The sequence below is a fragment of the Penicillium canescens genome (assembly GCF_028828765.1).
Source record: "Penicillium canescens strain IBT 15451 chromosome Unknown utg000011l_segment0_segment0, whole genome shotgun sequence".
NCBI classification, from domain to species: Eukaryota; Fungi; Ascomycota; class Eurotiomycetes; order Eurotiales; family Aspergillaceae; genus Penicillium; species Penicillium canescens.
In genome coordinates this window covers 2,485,566-2,507,482 of record NW_026703973.1, presented here as the reverse complement: position 1 = coordinate 2,507,482, position 21,917 = coordinate 2,485,566, and the positions used below count along the sequence as shown (strand labels likewise).

The 21,917-nt window shown below is 49.8% G+C and overlaps 6 protein-coding genes across 6 annotated transcripts; 3 read left to right on the top strand and 3 right to left on the bottom strand.

Annotated features, from left to right (window-relative positions):
- Positions 1-343: 343 nt before the first annotated feature.
- On the top strand, positions 344-5,801 carry N7446_013669 (formin sepA; the record flags this gene model as incomplete). Its single annotated transcript, XM_058522409.1, has 2 exons — positions 344-1,524; positions 1,574-5,801. The coding sequence occupies 2 exons, from the start codon at positions 344-346 to the stop codon at positions 5,799-5,801; spliced, it is 5,409 nt and encodes a 1,802-aa protein (XP_058365886.1).
- A 937-nt stretch (positions 5,802-6,738) lies between these two features.
- On the top strand, positions 6,739-8,785 carry N7446_013668 (tRNA modification GTPase; the record flags this gene model as incomplete). Its single annotated transcript, XM_058522408.1, has 3 exons — positions 6,739-7,074; positions 7,125-8,650; positions 8,709-8,785. Coding segments are annotated over 3 exons (1,881 nt in total), but the record flags the coding sequence as incomplete, so codon positions are not given.
- A 2,099-nt stretch (positions 8,786-10,884) lies between these two features.
- On the bottom strand, positions 10,885-11,271 carry N7446_013667 (putative C2H2 finger domain protein; the record flags this gene model as incomplete). Its single annotated transcript, XM_058522407.1, has 1 exon — positions 10,885-11,271. The coding sequence occupies one exon, from the start codon at positions 11,269-11,271 to the stop codon at positions 10,885-10,887; it is 387 nt and encodes a 128-aa protein (XP_058365884.1).
- A 353-nt stretch (positions 11,272-11,624) lies between these two features.
- Positions 11,625-15,092, bottom strand: N7446_013666 (ankyrin repeat protein; the record flags this gene model as incomplete). The annotated part of the gene is made up of 2 exons (XM_058522406.1): positions 11,625-14,595; positions 14,650-15,092. The coding sequence occupies 2 exons, from the start codon at positions 15,090-15,092 to the stop codon at positions 11,625-11,627; spliced, it is 3,414 nt and encodes a 1,137-aa protein (XP_058365883.1).
- Positions 15,093-18,133: 3,041 nt separating this feature from the next.
- Positions 18,134-18,415, top strand: N7446_013665 (uncharacterized protein; the record flags this gene model as incomplete). Its single annotated transcript, XM_058522405.1, has 1 exon — positions 18,134-18,415. One exon carries the CDS (start codon positions 18,134-18,136, stop codon positions 18,413-18,415), a length of 282 nt encoding a protein of 93 aa, XP_058365882.1.
- Positions 18,416-18,697: 282 nt separating this feature from the next.
- N7446_013664 (tetratricopeptide repeat protein) lies at positions 18,698-21,917 on the bottom strand (the record flags this gene model as incomplete). The annotated part of the gene is made up of 3 exons (XM_058522404.1): positions 18,698-20,653; positions 21,712-21,770; positions 21,824-21,917. 3 exons carry the CDS (start codon positions 21,915-21,917, stop codon positions 18,698-18,700), a joined length of 2,109 nt encoding a protein of 702 aa, XP_058365881.1.

Here is a 21,917-nt window from a genome sequence, read left to right as displayed (position 1 = left end):
TCTCCGGACGAGCCCCCTAATCAATAGATGATTGAACGCTCGGGCTTAGAGAGGGACTTGATTGCAGAAAATCTTCTTTAATTTCCGTTTATCTTCTTCGTGGGGTATGTGTGTATGTGTCCTGACTCCCTTGACCACTCCCTTGACCCCTCGGGACCTCCGTAGCAACAAGTATACTAACTCATCCCAGGGACACAAACAGACCGTTTCCGATTTGAATGTCACCACGCCCTTATAGATCCCCATAGCTAGCGCTTTGGATCGCGAGATTTATTAATCCCTTTACCTCTGAGAGTGTCGAGGGAGCCCTTATGCTGTGCCCCTCTCAGTGACGCCCGCCAATATGCCGTCCAGCTCACATGCCGACAAATCGAGGCAAACATCGGCTGGAAAATCGTTTTTCGGAAGGAAGTTGTACAAAGAGAAACCTGCGGAGGATCGATATGATACTTACGGGGGTTCCTACGACAACCTGGCTCCCCCGGGGAGTGCTGCTGGCTCACGCTCATCCCGCTATTCGAAGCGGTCTTCAATCCAATCGGTCGACATGACCCATGACTTAGACCCAAGTAGCCTCGCTCCCACCGCCGGTGTTATTACGTCCATCCCCTTCGAAAGCCTTCCCTCCGACACTCGCACACCCATCCCAATCGACAGCATGTCCCGCCCGGATTCCTCGCGCCATGAACCCTCGCCCAACCACTTGGGCAAAGCTGGGGCGGATTTCCATCAATATCCTACCTGGACCTCGACATCTGCGCCGAATGGTTCACCCTCACATCCCTCTGGCCCGCGTCCTCCCCCGCATGCTTCAAACACGACCATGTCAAGTAGCCAGTCGGGCGACCGAGGCGCCAGATATCAACAATGGGGACGGCCAGGTAGTTCAGCAGCGAACACGGGTCCCAGCCATAACTCCTCCTCGATCGATTCGTCCTCCAACTCCCGCACCTCCCTCGATCAAACAAGCCTTTATTCCTCCGTTTCGTCTAATGCGCGGGGTTCGAACTACTTCGCGTCGGACGGTTCTTCCCGCACCCTCACACCCTCGCATTCAAGTGATCGCAATATTGGATTCCCTCCAAGTTCTAGCTCTGGCCGCTTGTCAAATGCGCCCTCGACCCACCAGATTTCGCAACCTATACCGGCCGCTGTACCCCGGCCACAGGATAACTATCTCACTCGACCGAGAGATGACCGGATTGTGGATCAGCTGTTTCTGGAGTTGATGCAGAAGAGAGGTTGGCAGAATCTTCCTGAGCAGGCGAAACGGCAGATGTTGTCATACCCCGCTTCAAAGAAATGGACGCTGGTACACCAGGATCGTCTTACCGAGCTACAAGGCGAGCAGAAGAGACGGCAGAATGCCCGACAAACCCATGGCCATGATGGTCTGTCTGGTTTGCTTGAGCGTGCTGATGAGGAGGGTAGTCCGGAGTGGTATGTGAAGAAGGTTATGGATGATACTATTACCTCCAAGCAGCTTGCCAGTTTGAGCGTCAGCTTGCGGACACAACCCATCAGGTAAGTGCTGTTTCTTTCTAGAGATCGCACACCACTAACAACTATATAGCTGGGTGAAAGCCTTTGTTGAAGCTCAGGGTCAAGTTGCCCTGACCAATGTCCTTTTGAAGATCAACCGCAGGAAAGCATCTGGTCCTGTGCCAGCGCCACCAACCGGAGACAAGGATCTTGACCGCGAATATGATATTGCCAAATGTTTGAAAGGTCTGATGAACAACAAATATGGTGCAGACGATGCCCTAGAACACCAAAATGTCTTGGTTGCCCTTGTCAGCTCGCTATCATCCCCCCGTCTGAATACTAGGAAACTCGTCAGTGAAGTCCTTACCTTCCTCTGTCACTGGGGCGATGGCCAAGGCCACCAAAAGGTCCTCCAATCCATGGACAAGGTCAAAAATGACCACAATGAAACTGGCCGCTTTGACGCCTGGATGCGTATCGTCGAGGTCACCATCGATGGCCGTGGAAAGATGGGCAGTCTGGTCGGTGCCAGCGAAGAGTACCGCAGCGGTGGTATCGGGATGGAGAACCTACTCATGGAATACGCCGTCTCAACCATGATCCTGATCAACATGTTGGTCGATGGGGCCGAAACCGATCTGCAGCTACGATGCCATATCCGCGCCCAGTTCACATCATGTGGAATCAAGCGTCTGTTGACGAAGATGGAGGGATTCCAATACGAGGTCATCGACAAGCAGATCGAACGGTTCCACGAGAACGAAGCCATCGACTATGAGGATCTCCTCCAGCGCGAGAATAGCAGCGTTAAGGATAGCATCGAGGGCGAAGTCAAGGATATGAGCGATCCGATGCAAATTGTTGATGCTATTTCGTCCAAGATTAATGGCAGTCGGTCTCACGACTACTTCCTGTCGGCTATGCAGCATATGCTTCTGATCCGGGAGAACTCCGGCGAGGAAGGGTTGCGTATGTTCCAGCTGGTAGACGCCATGCTGAGCTACGTTGCTATGGACCGAAGGCTTCCTGACCTTGACCTACGGCAAGGGTTGACCTTCACCGTGCAGAGCCTGTTAGATCGACTGCATACCGATGCCGAGGCGAGACGGGTGTACGATGAGTCTCTCGAGGCCCGGCAGATTGCCGAGGCTGCTATCGCCGAGCGCGATGAGATGAGAGCCCAGGTTGAGCTTGGTGCAGAAGGCTTGGTCAAGAAGCTACAGAAGCAGATTGAAGAGCAGGCTGGCATCATCGAGCTGCAACAACGGCAGAACGAATCATTCAAGGCGGAGGTTGCAGAAGTACAACGGTTGCGTGCGCAGGAATTGCAGCGCAATGAGCTGGAAACTAGAGAATTATACCTCATGCTTCGAGACGCTCAGGATATCGCCGCGTCCAATGCTCGCAAGGCTGCCAACCCCGAGGCGGAGGCTGATCCTTCCCAGATGCCCGGCATCATGGATCGGGAACGACTCATGGAACGTCTGGAGCGTCAGCTCGAGCGGACCAAGACTCAATTCAAGCTGGAGGGCAAGGTCTGGGGCCAGCATGGACCTTCGGATCGCTTACGTGAACTGCGTGAGAAGATGGATGGCGAGGGTGAGGACAGCGATGAATTCGCTGAAACTACTCGGCGCAACCTGGACCCTGGTTCTCTGGGTTCTGTCTATCGCAAGCGCAGCCACGTCCCTGAGATGGGTGCTCTTGAAAGTGGAGAGGAGATCTTGGACAACAATGGCCAGCCAATTGATAGGGCTCGTCTTGATAATCTATACCGTCACCGTCTGAACCCTGCCCAAGCTACTGGTTTGCTAGGAGAGCTTGCGTCCAAGGTTTCTAAGTTCGATGCTGAAGATGCTGATGCTACCCCGACTGCACCTGATGCCGCTGAAGGGGAGCAGCTATCTGAGAAGGCTCCTGTGGCGGCTCTGCCCCCTCCCCCGCCTCCTGGGGGCAAAATGGTCCCTCCACCACCTCCTCCCCCTGGGGGCACGACTGTTCCTCCTCCCCCTACAGGTGGCCAGATGGTCCCTCCACCACCTCCGCCTCCGGGTGGAGCAGCTGGACTGCCTCCTCCCCCGCCGCCTGGTGGAAAGATTGGACTGCCCCCTCCGCCTCCTCCGGGTGGTGCCAAGGGTGTTCCTGGACTTCCACCACCACCTCCACCTCCCGGTGGAAAGGTTGGGGCACTACCTCCCCCGCCGCCTCCTCCAGGTGGTGGTGGAATGGCCCCTCCCCCTCCACCGATTCCTGGGGCCAAGGGTCTCATGCCTCCCCCGCCTCCACCGCCCAACGCTCCCTTGGGCTCTGGCTGGCGACCAGCATACATGGTTGGAGATGTTTCGCCTGGTACCACCCTCATGCCTTCTATCCGGCCTAAGAAGAAGCTCAAGGCTCTGCATTGGGACAAGGTTGATACTCCCCAAGTGACTGTTTGGGCCGCCCACGCACCCACCGCCGAACAGAAGGAAGAAAAGTACACCGAGCTCGCCAAGAAGGGTGTATTGGACGAAGTCGAACGGTTGTTCATGGCGAAGGAGACCAAAATCTTCGGAGCTAGCACCGCCGCAAAGCAGCGCAAAGACAAGAAACAGATCATCTCGAACGATCTATCCAAGAACTTCCAGATTGCTTTGGCTAAATTCTCCCAATACCCCGCCGAAGAGGTAACCCGCATGATTATCCACTGTGACAAGGACATCCTCGACAACATGGTCGTCATGGACTTCTTGCAGCGAGATGAGATGTGCAATATACCCGAGAACGTCGCTAAGCTCATGGCACCATATAGCATGGACTGGACCGGCCCTGGCGCAGCCAGCTCTGACCGCGAACAGGATCCCAGTGAGATCACCCGCGAAGACCAAATCTATCTCTACACTGCGTTCGAGCTGAACCACTACTGGAAAGCGAGAAACAGAGCGCTCGCTCTGACGCGCTCCTATGAACCGGAGTACGAACATCTCTCCAGCAAATTGCAGGAGGTCGCACGAGTCAGCGAGTCATTGCGTGATTCCGTGTCTTTGATGAACGTCCTCGGTCTGATCCTGGATATTGGTAACTTCATGAATGACGCCAATAAACAGGCCCAGGGTTTCAAGCTGAGTTCCCTTGCTCGACTGGGCATGGTCAAGGACGACAAGAATGAGACTACCTTTGCTGATCTGGTTGAGCGCATCGTTCGGAATCAGTACCCTGAGTGGGAAGGGTTCCTCGACGAGATCAGTGGCGTCATTGGTCTGCAGAAGATCAATGTTGATCAACTTCGTACTGATGCTAACAAGTACATCAGCAATATCAAGAACGTGCAGGCCAGTCTGGATGCTGGTAACCTGAGTGACCCGAAGAGATTCCATCCCGAGGATCGCGTCAGTCAGGTTGTTCAGCGGTCTATGAAGGATGCTCGGCGCAAGGCTGAACAGCTGCAACTCTACCTTGATGAGATGGTCAAGACGTATGATGATATTATGGTCTTCTACGGTGAAGACAATGCGGATGAGAATGCTAGACGTGACTTCTTTGCCAAGTTGAGCGCGTTCTTGGTCGAGTGGAAGAAATCCCGAGAGAAGAATACATCCTTGGAAGAATCAAGGAAACGCACAGAAGCATCTCTCGCTCGCAAGCGCATCAACGTCAATCTTGCCAACAGTGGTGCGCCTGTGGAGACAGCCAATTCACCCGCTACAAGTGGCGCCATGGACTCATTGCTTGAGAAGCTACGTGCCGCAGCACCCCAAGCAAAGGATCAACGAGACCGTCGCCGCCGTGCTCGTCTCAAGGAGCGCCATCAGGTCCGTGTGGCCTCTGGCCAGAAACCGCCGTCTGATATAAATGATGCGGAAGAAGAAGAGAAGCCGGCTGACGGCGAAGGCCGTGTTGATGAAAATGGTCACCTCAGCCCTCCAATCCCTGAAGAGGAAGACGGCAAACAAGAAGCTCAGGTTTCTGAAGGGGAGGATGTTGCTGATCGTGCTGCCAGCATGCTTCTTGGTCTACGGAGTAATTCCGATGCAGGCGGCGAGCGTCAAAGAAGGAGAAGAGAGAGCGCCGACGAAGAACGTCGCAATCGCCGCATGAGACGCCGCAATCCTGCAACGAGCGGAAGCAAAGATAGTGCAGATGGCGGCCTTCCCACAGTGCAAGAGCCTGCTTCTCCAACGCAGACGGAATCCATCGTCACAGATGATCCACCCGCAAGCCCACCCGACTCTCAACCCCCGCCTTCAATTGTCGTCTCAGAGCAGGACGACACATTATCACAAGATCCCCCCTCGGAGGGTTCCTCCCCCCACAAACCAATCGATTTGTCGGACTGAGTCTGCCGACAGTCGACACTAATCTAATGTTTGATTGTTTGATAGATTCACCCTGATGTCTGCCTCGGAATTTTTTGGTTCCTGTCTCATCTTCATATCATCACTACTACACCCCAACTACTCTTACCATACACATCCGCCCTCGATTGTATAATACCCTTACCAATACCAATACCAATACCCTCCTTGAATCCCGCCCTCTCCTTGATCTTGATTTGATGAGCCGAGCATGGTGTCATGATACCATTTCCTTGTTTCTTCTTTTCTTTTCTTTATTTTCCTCTTCTCTTTTTACCCCGCTCCCGCCCTATCTTACTAGTATCCATTCATGTGCAATCTTTGTTTTTCTTTTCATCATCATCATTGTCGTCGTCGTCATCATCTTCACATACCCACTTGACATTTTTTGTTCTTCGTGCGGTTCTCGTCACATCTCCCTTTGTACATAATCTCTTTTTTTACCTTTCCAACATGCTGCCTGCTATGGAAATGCTGCCATGATTTGAGGGTATACCATACAATTGCATTTTGAGCTCTCTGTTCACGCTGCATCTTGATTACTGCATTCTCTTTTATGCCTTCGACTTTGACTTCTATAATTTCCGTCCTGTTTATTTTGAAAGACCCCTCTGCTTACCATGTATCCCTGACCATAGAGTTGCGTTAGATGTACTTACATTGCGCTTCTTGTCTAGATGTATCGCAGGTAGATGCAATCCATATCATAATCTCTTCGGCAATAAAGCGGAGTTTGACAAGACTTATGTAATTGATGACTATGTCGATAAAACTGCCCGGCATGGTTTGCCCATCACGTTCCTACTGTATTTACTCTTGCGTGTTTTCTCAGTTAGTAAGTTACCTATTAACTTATACTTCGGAGAATCAATCACCCGACCCGGTGACGTACGCCTGAGGTGTCGATATTTTTGACCAGGAATCCAACAACCTAGCTATCTCGTCATTCACCAGTCACCTTTGGTCCAGTCTCTGCATGCGAGCATCTCATCGACTATTGCGTTGGGCCGCACCCTTCGGTCAAGCAACGAGTCGACCATGGCCAGCGATATTGAATAAGGCCCATATCCAACGTCATGCATTTCCCCCAGAAACGCCAGTCCTGCGGCGAACTGGCGGACAAGCGCGAGCATTCTCATCGACCTTGCCCACTCGATTCATGCTAGATGCGGACTCCACAATCTATGCCCTCTCCACCGCACCCGGTAGAGCAGCCATTGCTGTAGTACGCGTCTCCGGCCCAGCCAGTGTACCAGTATGCAATCCCGCAACCCCTCCACATCACACATACTAACAACCCTTTAGATATACAAAGCCCTCTGCCCAAACACCACCCTCCCAAAACCCCGCCTTGCGGCTCTCCGCACCCTCTACGACCCAACCAAACCCCCATCCCAAAACACAATCCTCGACGCCGGCGCCTTAGTCCTCTACTTCCCAAACCCCAAAACAGTAACAGGCGAAGATGTCCTGGAATTCCACATCCACGGCGGCCCCGCAATTGTCAAAGCAGTCCTATCGGCAATCTCCAACACAAACACACCAAACCATGAAGTCCGCTACGCCGAACCAGGCGAGTTCACCCGTCGCGCATTCATGAACGACCGCCTGGGTCTCCCCCAGATCGAAGCACTAGGCGATACCCTCTCCGCAGATACAGAACAACAGCGCCGACTAGCCGTGCGCGGATCCAGCGATGCCCTCTTAAAGCGGTATGAGGCATGGCGGCAGCAATTGCTGTATGCGCGCGGCGAGTTAGAGGCGCTGATTGATTTCTCTGAAGATCAGCATTTCGACGAGTCGACCGAAGAGCTAGTTTCTTCTGTTGCGACACAGGTGGGTGCGTTGAGTGTGCAGATCGGGTTCCATATTCGGAATGCGTCGCGTGGTGAGCTGCTCAGGAACGGGATTAAGGTTGCACTTTTGGGTGCGCCGAATGCCGGGAAGAGTTCGTTGTTGAACCGCGTTGTTGGGAAGGAGGCTGCTATTGTTAGTACTGAGCAGGGGACTACTAGGGATATTGTTGATGTTGGGGTTGATCTTGGTGGGTGGTATTGTAAGCTTGGTGATATGGCGGGGATTCGTGCCGAGAGTGGGGATGGGTCTGGTGAGGTTGTTATTGGTGCTGTTGAGAAGGAGGGTATTCGCAGAGCTAGAGAGAGAGCTTTGGAGTCTGATGTGGTTATTGTGGTGGTTTCGCTGGAAGAAACCGCTGATGGGGTTCGTCTCTTCGTTGAGCCAGAGGTTCTCGATGCGGTCAATGACTGCGTGGATGCGGGCAAGTGTCTTCTTGTGGCGATTAACAAGTGTGACAAACTGCACCCTGATCTGAATGGTGGTGTACCACAGACGTTATCTAATACGATCCACGAGATCTTCCCAGCAATACCAGCAGATCGCGTATTTGCCATTTCATGTGAAGAGGCACAGCGTGGATCTTCTACAGCCACCACAGACCCCGGCAATCTACAAGCCTTTCTACGCGGCCTAATCTCGACATTCGAACAAATTGCCTCGCCTCTCGGCATGGATGGAGATGGAAGTGCTCAATATGATCTTTCGTATTGGGAGGATTCCCTAGGCGTCACCCATCGCCAAAGCTCTAATCTACAAATCTGCCTCGACCATCTGGACGACTTCATGTCCCAAGCTTCTTCCGCCAAATCCTCCGACTCACACAAGGGTGAGATTCCCTCTATTTACCACGAGTCGGAAATCGATATCGTCACTGCTGCGGAGCACCTGCGCTTTGCGGCGGATATGTTGGCCAAGATCACAGGTAAAGGCGAAAGTGGAGATGTCGAGGATGTATTGGGAGTTGTCTTTGAGAAGTAAGTCCAAATGAGACAATGGTCCTCTAGTCTGGATGATGAGCTGACGGTATCGCAGATTCTGTGTCGGCAAGTGAATGGTCCGATTGGACTATGCTTCCGATGTGACCATGTTGATTTGCAGCACTGTCCGAGTCGGTCTTGCTCGATTAGAGTCATAATATTGACTGGCTGCTGGCTGCAATTGAGATGCAGATGATTTTGCTGCCCGTCATGCATGTTCTGACATGGCGAGCTATCCCAAGCCTAATTTTGACTGGGAGACACAGGCTCTGGGCTTGGGTGGTTTGCCGGGGTGTTGTATCCTCCTCGACCCATTGTAGGAGACATTCGCGATGAGTGAGATCAGGCAAAAGAATTGAGATAGAGGTTCGAAGTCCTGAACAGTCTTGAGGCAATTCGATGTTGGGGTTGTTGATATAGGCAGTGTTTGTATGTATATAGACCAGATAGACCAAACCAATATTGTATGATAATAACAAACATGAATCCTCGCGTCCTGAGTGCATATTTATAAGGAATCCTTTTCAAAGTTGTCTGCCTTGGTCCCCGGGCCCAGGAAATGCGATGAATCATTCAGGCACCCAGAATCTTCCATCCGGCCACATAGTACAGTCCCGAATTAGAGATAATCTCCATTGTTTCTCCTGTTTTGTAAGTAAAGGCCAACCTCACTGTCAAACAAGCATGGTAGCTGTCTGAGTCAGGGCTCTTCGGCTACGTAGTTTTCCGCCCGGGGTACTTGGTAGTCAGGGTGTCTCAGCCAGGCAGCCGGATGTCCCGATACAAGATTTTTCGGCACGCCCTAGGCGATCAAAATTGGCCGGAAGAGGATTAATTCTCGTTCCATTTGAGCATCCGATACTACCGTATCATGTGGCATGCGGAATGCAGCTGAAACGAAGTCAGCTGAGTAGAGGAGCCGTTCAAGTTTGAGGTTGAAACATACTTCTTTGAGATCCACCAAACCATGGTTCGGGGTCAATCTTAGATTCGCTCTTTCCCCTCTTAGGGCTAATCCATCCATGAAATCTGGGATCGGGTTGCCGACATCTTTCTGACTCGATCATGTCAGATCTAAGAATAACTTGACTGCATCTTTCCTTCTAGAAGAGCGATTGAAGAATAGTGTGCACCCAATCAGATTATCTTATCTCGCAAATTACAAACCACATGGCCGAAAGGAACCCCCCAAGATAAAATAAGAAACCCACGTTGTTCCCCTGCAGAAGCTCCCCACATCATCCTTTCCTGTCGGAGCTGAGCCCGTATGTACCTCGCAGAGAGCCTTGGTCAAAAGCAAAATCCGGCCCTACCCTGCGCCTCCTGGTAATGTAAAAGAAAAGGGCACGGGTGGCGCCTTTTTGCCGTCTAGAATTTCGGCGAGGATCTTCGTCGGATAACCACCGATGCAGGGTGGTGCAGGGTGTGCTATGAATAGCGACGTCTTCGGCCGGCAGGATCCCTGTTCTTCCATGTGGCTTCTTCTTGACAAGCTAGTTGGCTTTCTTCACTGCTTAGACTTTGCTTTGTGCTATGGGATTTGTAAGGTCTTCTCTGAAGGTCTTCTTTCTTCCAGGCTTCCTTGTTGTATCTTTGTTTGTGGATTCTAAACATAGTATCTAAAAGTGCGGTGCTACGTAGTTATGAGAAAGCCATAGAATAGAATAGTACATTATATAATATCACATGGTAGCCTAGCAAAAGAAGCTAAGATGGGGTAGTGGCCAATAGATTCAGTATCATTGTACTAAGCTTTGGTAAATTTGGAATATTTTCCAAGGCAAAAAGTCTCTAATAAGAGGAGACTACCTACAGGGGTTGGTTAACAGCCAAGAACATATGAATTATCGTCCTAGTGAGAGTCGAAATAGGTAGTATTGTATGTTCGCACGAGAGCACAAATTACTGTGGCGTGGAAATGTCTGAAAGGAGTGAAACAATCATAAAAGGACGTAATTCATGGGTATCATATTATGGCTTGTTCTAAAATACACGATCCTCCCTCCACGGTTGATTGATGAGCCATCATCCTGCTTCATCAAACCAATGAAGTGCATGTCCAGCCTCCTCATCATGCCAATGCAAGCACAAAAAGCTCACAGATTCTGCACCCGCGTTTTGCTCATCCGAATATATGTCGAAAGATAAACCGACGAAGAGAAAGGAAAGGAAAAGCAAGGAGCTGATCCGCACCATCTTCTCCTAGTTGTAGATAGCCTAGCCAAGCCTCATCACATCATGTCGGCCGAATCCATGCCATAGGCGTGGTAATAATCGAGAATGAACTTTTGCAATGCACCAAGGCAATGATCGTCGTGAAGCAGATGCTGGCAGGAAGCGGACCGTTCAACATGGTAGTAGACCTGGGAAATTTGCTGATAATTGGCGCGGCATTCATAGCAGAAGAAAGGGAATTGGTCGGTGAGTTTGTTCGCACACCACGCGTACTCGGGGGTTTCGAAAACAAGCTCGCTGATGCGACCGTATTTCACGCATCTGCCTTCTTCCCAGTGTTCAAGTATTCCAGAGAACCCGACGTAGCAGTTCTCACAAAACCAGCACTTCCAGTTGTGGAGGTGAGGGTTGTTGCCCATAGGGCTAGGGACCATTGTAGCCATGATTGCTGGTGTGAGTGAGGATGAGTGGATGTTTGTGGGAGGGTGAGGATGATGTGAAAGGAGGTTATTTGGAGATGTGAATAGTTGAACATCCTCAGACTGGAAACTTGAGAAGATGTAGAAGGTGAAGAAGAGAAAAGAAGAAGAGGAGGAGGAAGCGCAGAGTGACGGTATAAATAGTCGAGCAATCATCGATGAATTTGGAAACCACGAGATATTCGGAAGGAAGGCACGACCATCTCGTCCCTCCTAGCAAACCCTCACACGTGCTGCAGATTTACAATACTGTCGAGCAATAATATCAATATTAGAGCCATTGTGATGAGATTTATGCCATATGCTGAACAGACAACTCATACCAAATCATACGGCCCGCTTCGGTAGTCCATCCTCGGGACAACATTAGCGTCAATATCCCCTTCAGGTGCCGTGTATACAGAGGATGTCGAATCCGAATCCGAGTCCAAGTGGTCATCAACAGTATCTATGGAACTTTCAGGTGGTCCCTCAGACTTTGGAATTGGAACTTCAATTTCACGCTGAGGGAAGACTGTTCTAGGAACGCGGTTCTCATCATGGTTCCGAGACTGCACTGGCATATCCACAGCGGACACCCCAGCTCTCGCACGGCGAGACGATATTCCAGAGGATCGCTGAGGAGTTTGAGAGGAGTATCCAACGGGTATTGGCCGAGGAATGAAGGTGGCCGATAATGTGGGATCTTCTCTAGCTGGAGGTCGACTCGGACTCCTTCTACCAGCATTTTGTTCTGGTTGACGTATAGGAGATACCGTACGCGACTCATTGCGGGCAGAAGCCGATCGCTCATCTATCGGCGGAGGCACTTGCTCACTGGTTCGCATTCGGATATGCCACGAGGGGTCGATGCTGTGTTGAGGACGAGTCCGATAGCCACGTTCAGGAGTTGTTGAACGACTGCTAGGCAGGCCCTGCTCTAGGGTTGCAGGGAGCTCTTGAGGTAGGAAGCGGAGCTCTTGAGGCAAGAAGCTTCCAAAGGCTTGGACATGACTTGGCTGTGAATACTGAGCAGAAGAACTCCACTGGCTCCCAGTCTGGGGCATGCTTGGGACATGGCTTGGACGCACCAGGCCAGAGTCCGCCAAAGCCTGGTTGAGAAGTTCTTTCACCCGGATTTTGCAGTCTTCAGATATAACGGTATCTGGCGAGAACCCGATTGTCTCTGGCATGCGAATGATATCTGGAACATCCATGTCAGGTATACTAGTGCGAGCCAAGAGCGTCTGAAGAACATCCAAATGGCCATGGTATGCCGCGTAACGGAAAGGTTGCCAGCCACCCTCGTCCTTTTTTGATGCTGATGCACCGCGCTCTAGCAACAGCGAGACCACAGGTAGATGGCCTGTCATAGCAGCCAAACATAGAGGCGAGTCAGAGCGGGACGTAGCTTGGTGTTTCTGATAGAGAGGAGATCCTCGATCTAACAGTTTTCGCACCGCAGCCACATGCCCACAGCGACATGCTACACTTAAAGGCCGGTCCCCAGCGCTGTCTCGGGCATCCAACGAGGCTCCTTTGTCACAAAGGAGATCCAAAAGGTGTATTGAGCTCCGTGCTGCTGCGATATGCAAAGGTCTTTGCTGGTGTAGATATTCTGATGCTTCGATATCAGCACCCTCTAAAAGTAACAGTCTTGCTATTTCGGTGCTGTCCGCCATACAAGCATAATGGAGTGGAGTAAGACCTGTTTTGCATTGGCTGTTGAGGTCTGCACCCTTGCGTAGTAATGGCTCAACGACAGCAAACTGGGTTTGAATAACGGCCAAGTGCAAAGCCGTTCGTCCCATGGCATTAACCTTGGCCAAAGATCCTTTCTTCTGGCTGAGAATTTTCACCGTCTCTTCATGTCCATTGTAGGCAGCCCAGTGCAAGGCCGTCATTCCGGTGTCGTCCATACCACTGGACGAAGCCCTTTGCTTAGATTTCAACAGAAATTCGACAGCCCGGGCCCGGCCTGCCTCGGCAGCACATATCAATGGAGTCTTGCGATCCCGACCCGCGGCTTCTATATTAGCTTTATGAGCCAAGAGTACCGCAATGGCTTCAATGTGTCCTGCTTCGCATGCGTAGTGCAATGCTGACATCATGGTAGCGTCTTTGGCCTCGATATCAGCGCCGTTTGAGACAAGTATGTGCACAATTTCAGCATCACCCTGCTTTGCCGCAGCGTGCAAAGTAGTCATTTGATTCTCAGCACGCGTGTTGACCTTTGCTTTATGCATAAGCAGCATCTGCAGAGCTTCATGTTGGCCACGGTCAACAGCAACTCGCACTGCTGTACGGCCTTGGTAGTTCGCGACTTCGGCAATGTCACACTCCACCATGAGTGAGTTTATGACACCGCAATGTCCACGTGAAGCTGCAAGATGAAGTGCGGTCCAGCCAGACCCATCTGTCACGTCTAGTCGAGCATTATGCCGTATCAAGAGCTCAATGACATCATCTTTTCCGCAATGCGCAGCAACAAGCAAAGCATTTCGGCCTGATGCTTTATGGCGTTCCTCGATGTTGATGCCATATTCGATGAGACGTTCTACCTCGCCTCGAGAACCAGCTTGGGCAGCCTTCACAATCTGTGGAATGGAAGCGGCATCCGCGCCGGTCAGATCAATGCTGACATGAGGATTAGTTTCCCGTTTGGGTTTCCTTCTTGTCACAGGTGTGCCGTTAGCTACTTTCGGTGAACCCTTGGAAGAAGATGAGGCAAGATTCAGACGACTAGAGGTATTTATGCGGAGCAGGGATGAGATCCTTTCAAGCTTAGAACCCGATCTTTCAGGCGTCTTAGATGTCTTAGTATCCGACTTGCTTCGAGGCATATTTTCCAAGCCTGGGCGCGGGGTAGGTTGGTAAGAGCTTGCTCTCCTGTGGGCCGGATGCACCGGCGCCGATGGACTAGTCGGCAAGACGAGATGACCTTGCTGGGATGGAGGAGCATCCAATGACGGACTTGTAATACTGCTATTACGCGTAGGGGTACTGGCATAGCCCTCATCTGTAAATGGACTTCGGCCACTACGGGTGTCGGTCTGGCTACTGAAGTCCCCAATGGAGGGTAAGAGTTGCTGAGGAGACCTGCGATATACCGGCGAATCTGCAAGAGCCTCGTTGAAATCAAAAACTCGGTCACTGACTGTGAAGCTGCTGTTCTGCGAGATGCTTGCCGCGCTAGAGGTAGCCTGACTCCGTGCAGACAGTAGTGTTTCGGTATCGTCGCGAACCCTGCGCATAATGCGACGAGTCGTTGCCTGTCTCAACAGACGGACCTGCTCTTGTGATGTATGACTGTCGAAGTAATTAACTTCTGTGTGGCTTCCACACACGGGGGAATATTCTCACCATTGGCAGACCTGGAGTAATAGCTGCAACGCCATGACTTGCGCATGTAGTTTTTCCTGGTGTCCTTTCATAATATCTTCTTTCCAAATGACTCTAATGCGCAGCCTGAATCCTACCGTACCGTCATTGCGACTACCATGAAGCAACGTCATCACTTCTTCAGACAAAACCTCCATGATGATTCGACAGCCACCCATGGCTGTGACCAGCTGTTCATTGAATTCCTCTGATATCATCACATTGGACGAATTTAGTCGATGCCATTCTTTCAGACTCGTGAGCGCTGTCTGGATACAGCTCAGCTCCTGGATCAGCGAGTGTATTGTAAAGTCAGCATCGCTGAACTTCCCGTGCAATTCATAGAGGCCATGGATGGTCGAAGTAAGTGCACCTAGAATCTGAACGATTGCTGAAGCAAACCCGATCGCAGATACCGGGTCCATGGCGGACTTGAAACATGAAGGACAGACATTGCGGGGGGCTGAGAGTGGCTGAGATGACTAGCGTCAGATCACATGGGGGGTGATAACTCCGCATCGAGGAGGCACAGACGGTGAATCGCGGCAAATTGGTCGATTTAAGGTTATCAACTATCCTTGGTAACTATGCAGTACAGTATAACGTTATATCTATTTATAACTATCGATATATGCCTCGGAATAGAGTTTATTGATATCAAATAACGTATCTCCCAAGCAAGCGCCGCACCCCAGAGCACGTAGTAAATGCGATAAATTACATGTTTATATCTCAACAACCATGGTCTATCGGGATTATTGCTTGTAGTAATATGCTTTTGAGGTGGTATCTAACTTTTTCAGGAAGATTGGGGGATTTTTATAATTCAGGGACTACGATATATATGTTTATAGCTTGTAATTTTCGGCCACTTTTGAAATAATGATAATATAAATTTTCGATTTCTTTGAAATTTATATGCAGTGCTAATAGCCCTTATCAATAGCTATCGACTAAGAACTAGATAAAATAGAAACGTTGTTGTTGAGATATAAGTGTAGCATTACTATGTATTTTGGAGTGCGGCGCTCGCTTTGGAAATACGTTAGAGACCTACCGTGGCGGCAATACTGTAAAAGAGTGTTTCATACGGAATACACAAACAAGAGACCAAAAAAAAAAAAACGAAAACATACAACAGCCGGTCTAATGTCGTGGTCACCTAGCGCCCACGGTTCGGGCATGGGCGGCTCGCCACTCTAATTCAGCTCTCCTAAGGGCACTCCGGGCAGATATTCACCCACCTGAATATTCTTCACCCGAATATTCAGCCCGTGCAGCAAAAGGTACATTTTCCCATTCTGATCGAAAAAGTTGTAAGTGACCTTCTATTTTCCTCCGCTTTCATCTCTCTAGCCTCGCTTTATCACTCTAACCTCGCTTTGTCACAAGCAAGATACGCACTAAGCATAACCTAACGTTGAAATATATGGCTAATATTGTGGATTTCGGGGAGTATAATAACGATGAAATCTAGCGTGTAGTGCTCCCACGAATAGAATCTAGTTATAGGGATAATGTGAGACCACGCATGCAGTCTCTAGGTTTAGGTAGGTAAGCGAGTTAGACGGCCCAGTTATGCGTGTATTACAATAGGGTGTATTGTATGAAGAAACTGAACGCTGGTCCGTTCCACGGCCCAGCGAGAAATGCTTATATACAGACTGGCCCAGTCGAGGGCGGTGAGACCCTCTCTTAGGGCATCATTTCTATATCTTCTGTGAGCCCTGAGGCATCCATTCGATGCCTTAGGCCGAGTCAACATCCTCAGTCAGGTAGAGGTCCTGACATATAGGGCAAGGCTAGTAGCCTCCCCTAGCTTTTGCGCTTAGGCAGGTTATCTCTTAGTCTAAGGATTTGTGATTAGTCTCCTAGAGCGGTTCTCTACCTACCTTGCTGTATGTTACTATCTCGCCTATAGCGAATCGGACAGACCTCGGTGTGTCGGGCCGCTAAAGCTCTATCATGATCGCCGCTAACCAATCAACGCCCCTATCGTCTGTTAGTTCTCTCGAACCCTTAACGACTCAGCCTCTTTGAACTGAGACACGGGAGTAATAGCGTTATTATTTTGCGCTTGTTCACAATAGGCAAGAGCTTCCCTGAGTGCCTGCTACTTAGAAGTCTTAGCTCCGGAATCTATCATTAGTCACAAAATGTCAGGACCCCGACCTGCCAGGTGCCTGATGGATGCCCGAGGGCATACAGCGAGCCTTGGCCCTCGCATTGCGAGGGTAGTTGATCGCATGCATGGACCAGGATGGTCGTGCATGTCGCTAAACACATTAGCTAAGCGCACCATGTATTTATTGTGCTCGCTGGTCCTCGCATGGAGGACCAGCAATTAGTCTTCTAATACACCTGCACGTACATTTGCTGGTAGACTCTACTTCCCGAACTCATACTGCTACCTTAGGACCTCGCAGGGCCCTAACACAAAAGGAGAGCGAAGGAAGCCCTATGTCACTAGAGTGATTAATGACTATGGCAACTTTGGAAGAGGAAGTAGGCTATGAGCCTCGATAGCTCCGCTTGGCCTCTATCTAAGACTATCTCCGTGGTGGCACCATGATTTGCTATGTTAAAAACTTGATTCTGCGACCTAGTTATTAGGGATGTTAATAGAGCAACACCCCACAAGGTCCCCAAATTTAATTAAGCTCCCTAGATCCCTAACCGATTAATACTATTTGAAATATGGTTATTCCCCCACTCTAAGGTCGGGCCGGTCCGGAGCACTATGATTGTCCTGTGAGAATAGAGTTCTAGACCGTGCCTTTGTAATCCTGATATTATATTGAAAAGCCTAGTTCTGCTATACCCTTGCGAGTGCGCACTCTATTCTAATCAGATATGAAAATCTCCTATAGGCCTGCCTTCGTGGATAAGAGCGGTGATAGGGTGAGATCTCACTAATTCTGCTCTATGACTTAACTCGAGGGCCTAGTAGTTAGATACATCCTTACCTAGAAAGTGAGTGCCTTTGTCCATCAAGGTTGCCCTGTGACTAGGCAGCAAACAAGGGTACTAACCAATCGGGCTGCCCGGGGCCAATTTCGACCACGTCGCCTATTCGCCTAACGCCGGCGGTCTTACCTATATAAAGAAGCAGGCTCCCCACCAGGCTAAGCGCTAAGATCTAGCACTGAACCTTACCACGCCCCTGCTCAGCACGAGAGTCTTATATCCTTGCCCGCTAGTAGCAGCCAGGATCAAGCCCGCTGCTTCCCAACATATTAATATCTTCATTTCCCAGAGGATTAGCGCCTACTACCTTCCCCTTTACACTTATTAAATACCCTTATAGTATTCCTACGTGAGTTTCAAAGGTACGAAATCCTCTTCCTCCTATCTTTCTTTCTTGATCAGTCCTCTTTTGCTCTTCTTCTTTTTTTTTTTTTTTTTTTTTTTTGGGGGGGGGCTAACTACACCACTCTATAAGGTCATCGCCTAATCTAACTCTAACATGAAACCCCTTACCTACCTCTCTCTCCTCCTTAGCATCTCTGCAACCACTGCCCTCGCCGCTCTCCGCCCAGACGCAACCCCCGACGAGGTCGCCATGGCGGAAGCTGAGTGCGGGTCCCTAGGCGTGATGAGGATCGACCCAGCAGAGCTGCCCGAGGGGGTTACGATGGCCGACGTCCGTATGTGCGCCGACCATCCGCTTGGCCCGGGGGTGTACCTAGGTCCGGGTCCTGGTGCTTTCGCTAGGTTCCGTCGGTTCTTACCGAGTTGGGTAGTTTGAGAGGACAGCCCAGGAGCTTGGTCGAGGCCCTATAGGTAGTCTAGCATGCAGGCTTCTTCTGCTCACGCGCGGGCTAATTTTTCATACTCAGTCTAGTTGCGTGCGCTGTGGGGTAGGAGCAGCTGTTTGGGAATGAAACACTTGGAAATGTATGGTGTTGTCTAATATTGATTTTTGGAACAAGCTTGATTGATATAGTCTAGCTGGAGGATAATATTCAGATATAACGACATATGAAATTCAATGATCATTTGAATACATTGTAACGTGTTTTCAGGCTGATTATACTCCCCCTGACGCTTGCGCAACTGAGTATGACCTTTCCAAAACGCCTGCCAAAGTTTTCGAGGAATTGAGCAGCAACGCAATTTCCTCAGGGGACATGTCGTCCAGAATAAAATCGATGTGTCTTTTCAGGCATGCAGCATCCTCATCGCGGCCGAGCGTTTCCCAGCTGGCAACCAATGCTTCGAGCAGAAGTGGTAGTGCATCAAACCCATTACCAGATTTCCGCAGGCAGATCTCAAGAATCTCTTGCTGTAAAGTAGCAGCATCAACTGAGTTTTCCTGTGAATTATATTCCATCGACAGTGCAAATAGATTCAGAAGAGTCTGAGGATCTTCTCTCCCAAGAATTGCTTCTCTTGATCTAGAGAGTTGAGCTAGCATCGACGATAGTGACTCAGAACTGACCAGACCATCATGCATCAAATAGAGATCTACAAGGCGTTGAAGACTTGTAAGTGTCTCTGGGTGTTCGCTACCAAGAGTTCGCTGGCGAACCTGGTACATGTGCTGATGGTGAGCTTCGGCCTCACGGAGTTGGCCTTGCTCCTCGTACCATAATGCTAGATCAAATTGGGCATTGATCACTTCATCATGCTCCGCTCCATGAAGTTGTCTCTTTCTTTCGAGTGAGTTGGTCATGATGTCTTTAGCCTTCTCTCCTTGGCCTTGTGCTAGATATATGTGTCCAAGTCTACCTGAATAGACGAGGGCAAAATGAGCATCTGGGTCAAGACAACTGATCAAGCTTTCCGCAAGAGATGCGGCGGCTTCTAGCTCGTCATTCTCTACTAATAAGTCAAATAGTAGAGCTGCTGTCCATGTTGTTTCCCTATGGTCTACTCCAAGAACCATTCTCTGCATTTCGAAGACTTCTTGCATCAGAAACATCGCTTCCCAGGAATGTGATTGGGTTTTCATTGCGCATGCAAAGCTTCTCATGCTCAAAAGTGTTCGCGGGTCCTTTAGCCCAAATTGACCTTCTTCGCTTTCAAGCACATGTACGAAAAGATTCATCGCTTCTTCATGTCGACCTTGTTTTTGATACAAAGATGCCAAGTTCTTCATGTGATAATTCACGTCTCGAGGCCTACCTGTCTGAACTATATTGCGTGATTCTATCACTTGTTGAAGTAGAATCTCTGCTTCGTCAAGACGATTTTGGTCTCCATATAGTTCGGCTAGGGCTGCCTTAATGGAGATAATAGGCTCTTCCTCGTCCGGATGTTCTCGCTCCCACGTCTTCCATAGCTCTTTGTATTCAGTTTCAGATTCAGCCCACCGATGAGAGCCTTGCCGATGATATATCTCGGCGAGAAGCCAGCGAAACGTGAGATAGATTTTGTAGCCTGTTTCCAAATGAAAATCGGTACATGCTTCGATCGTTTGGAGACATCGCTCCTCGGCAGTCTTGAAGTCTTCGCAATTCATCAGTGACTTCACTTCGAAAGCGGAGGCAACAATTGTCTCTGGATGTTCCCACCCGAGACTATCCTCGGTTTCCTTCCGTGAGATGACGGTCATGCGTTTCGCTTCATATGGTTTATCGCAGAAGAGCACATAATCAGAGGCATGACGGATAAGTCTGGCCCACCTTAGTCGATGATTTGAATCTGGGCCATGTGATAACGCTGATTGAACGTGTGGGAATAAGGCTCGAGATCTAGAAATGTTTTCGAAATTGGTGAATTTTGGAAATTCCAGATATAGATTTCGAACAAATATCTCTTTCCAGTGCTCGAGTCTTTCTTGTGTGCTAAGCCACTCCTGGATCGAAAGTTGTACAAGACCATGCATCTCGAAGGTAAGTGTCTCATGATCAATGGAAATGAAAGAGTAGTCATTGAGCGTGGCAACGCTGTCCTCGAATTCTAACTGAGACAGATTGAATGGAGCTATACCATCAATGCTGCCATTTGGATCTGCTAAGACCTGTTCATTGCTTTTCTCTCTCTGATAAGCAGGTCCGAATGGCGTATAGCGTTCGTCGATATCGCTCTTGATTTCATCGATATCATCATCGTGGAATGATTCTTGCAGTAGATAATCTGGGATCCCTTGTCGATCGAAAAAGCTCATCAAGGACAGAAGATCCATGGCTTGTGGATTCTCTTTTTGGATTGACTCGAAAGACAGTTGCAGGGTTACTATAATAGAATTATCAGTTCTCCGATCACGATGTAACAATCTTGTTTGACGCCTCAAGAGTCTCGTTCTTGCTGCATTACTCTCTCGGAACATTTCAAGATACTGTAATACAGAACATCGAGGGGAGTGCCTTGCAATGAAAGTTGCTGCTTGAACGATAGCCAGTGCTATCCAATCAAGTTCCCGAGCAAGTCTTTTCAGGCTCAGTTCATCCGCGGCGACTTTGTCTTGAAGTTTTCTCTGAAGCAAAGCAAATGCATGACTCTCCGAAGGCTCGACTGTTATGATATTGCATTCATTGACAAGGTTCATTGCAATGCGCTTGCTGCGAGTCGTGATTATAACGGACCCATTTGGGGTTCTTGGAAGAAATTCAAGCGGCGATTTCTCAGAAAACGCGCCTTGTTGATTTGGTAGCTCAGCTCGTTCGTCATTGCAGGCTGTTTCTGAATTTTTGAAGGCTGGCTTGTGAAGATATTCATCAACGTCGATGTTATCAAGAATGAGAACCCATCGGTCTTCTTGTAGATCCTGGAGCCAATTACCAACGAGCTGAAATATATTGGCAGTGGGGTCTTGACGACGTGGAATTTTGACACGCTCCGCGATATCACGGAGGCCCTCTTCGTATCGCACAATATCGCTCGCGTGGACCCAGAAAACCCAAACTCTGGGTGACCGTTCCCGAATCCAGTACGTGTATTCGATGGCAATCTGAGATTTGCTTCTCGTTGTTAGACAATTGTACTTTCTCTTTGAAGCGAACATTTTTACCCAACTCCGCCGAAGCCAACCAGCGCCAGTCTGGCCGAAGGCTCAGAACTTAATCCATGTACACGGTCTATAAGAGATCCTGGGTCCACGAAATCTGGATCGCGTCCGAAGGGAATCATAGCAAGGGGTTGCGGTCGCTCTTCTGCGGCTTCGTTCGCATTGTCAGACAGGGGTTGTTTTTGTGGATCTGGGAGTCGTCACCTGGAGGCAAGTGGAAATGCGCATTGGTCGCTCCATGGTTGTGTCCAATTTGAAGCCCGAAGTTTGATCCTGTAAAAGATGTCGAAGAATCCAT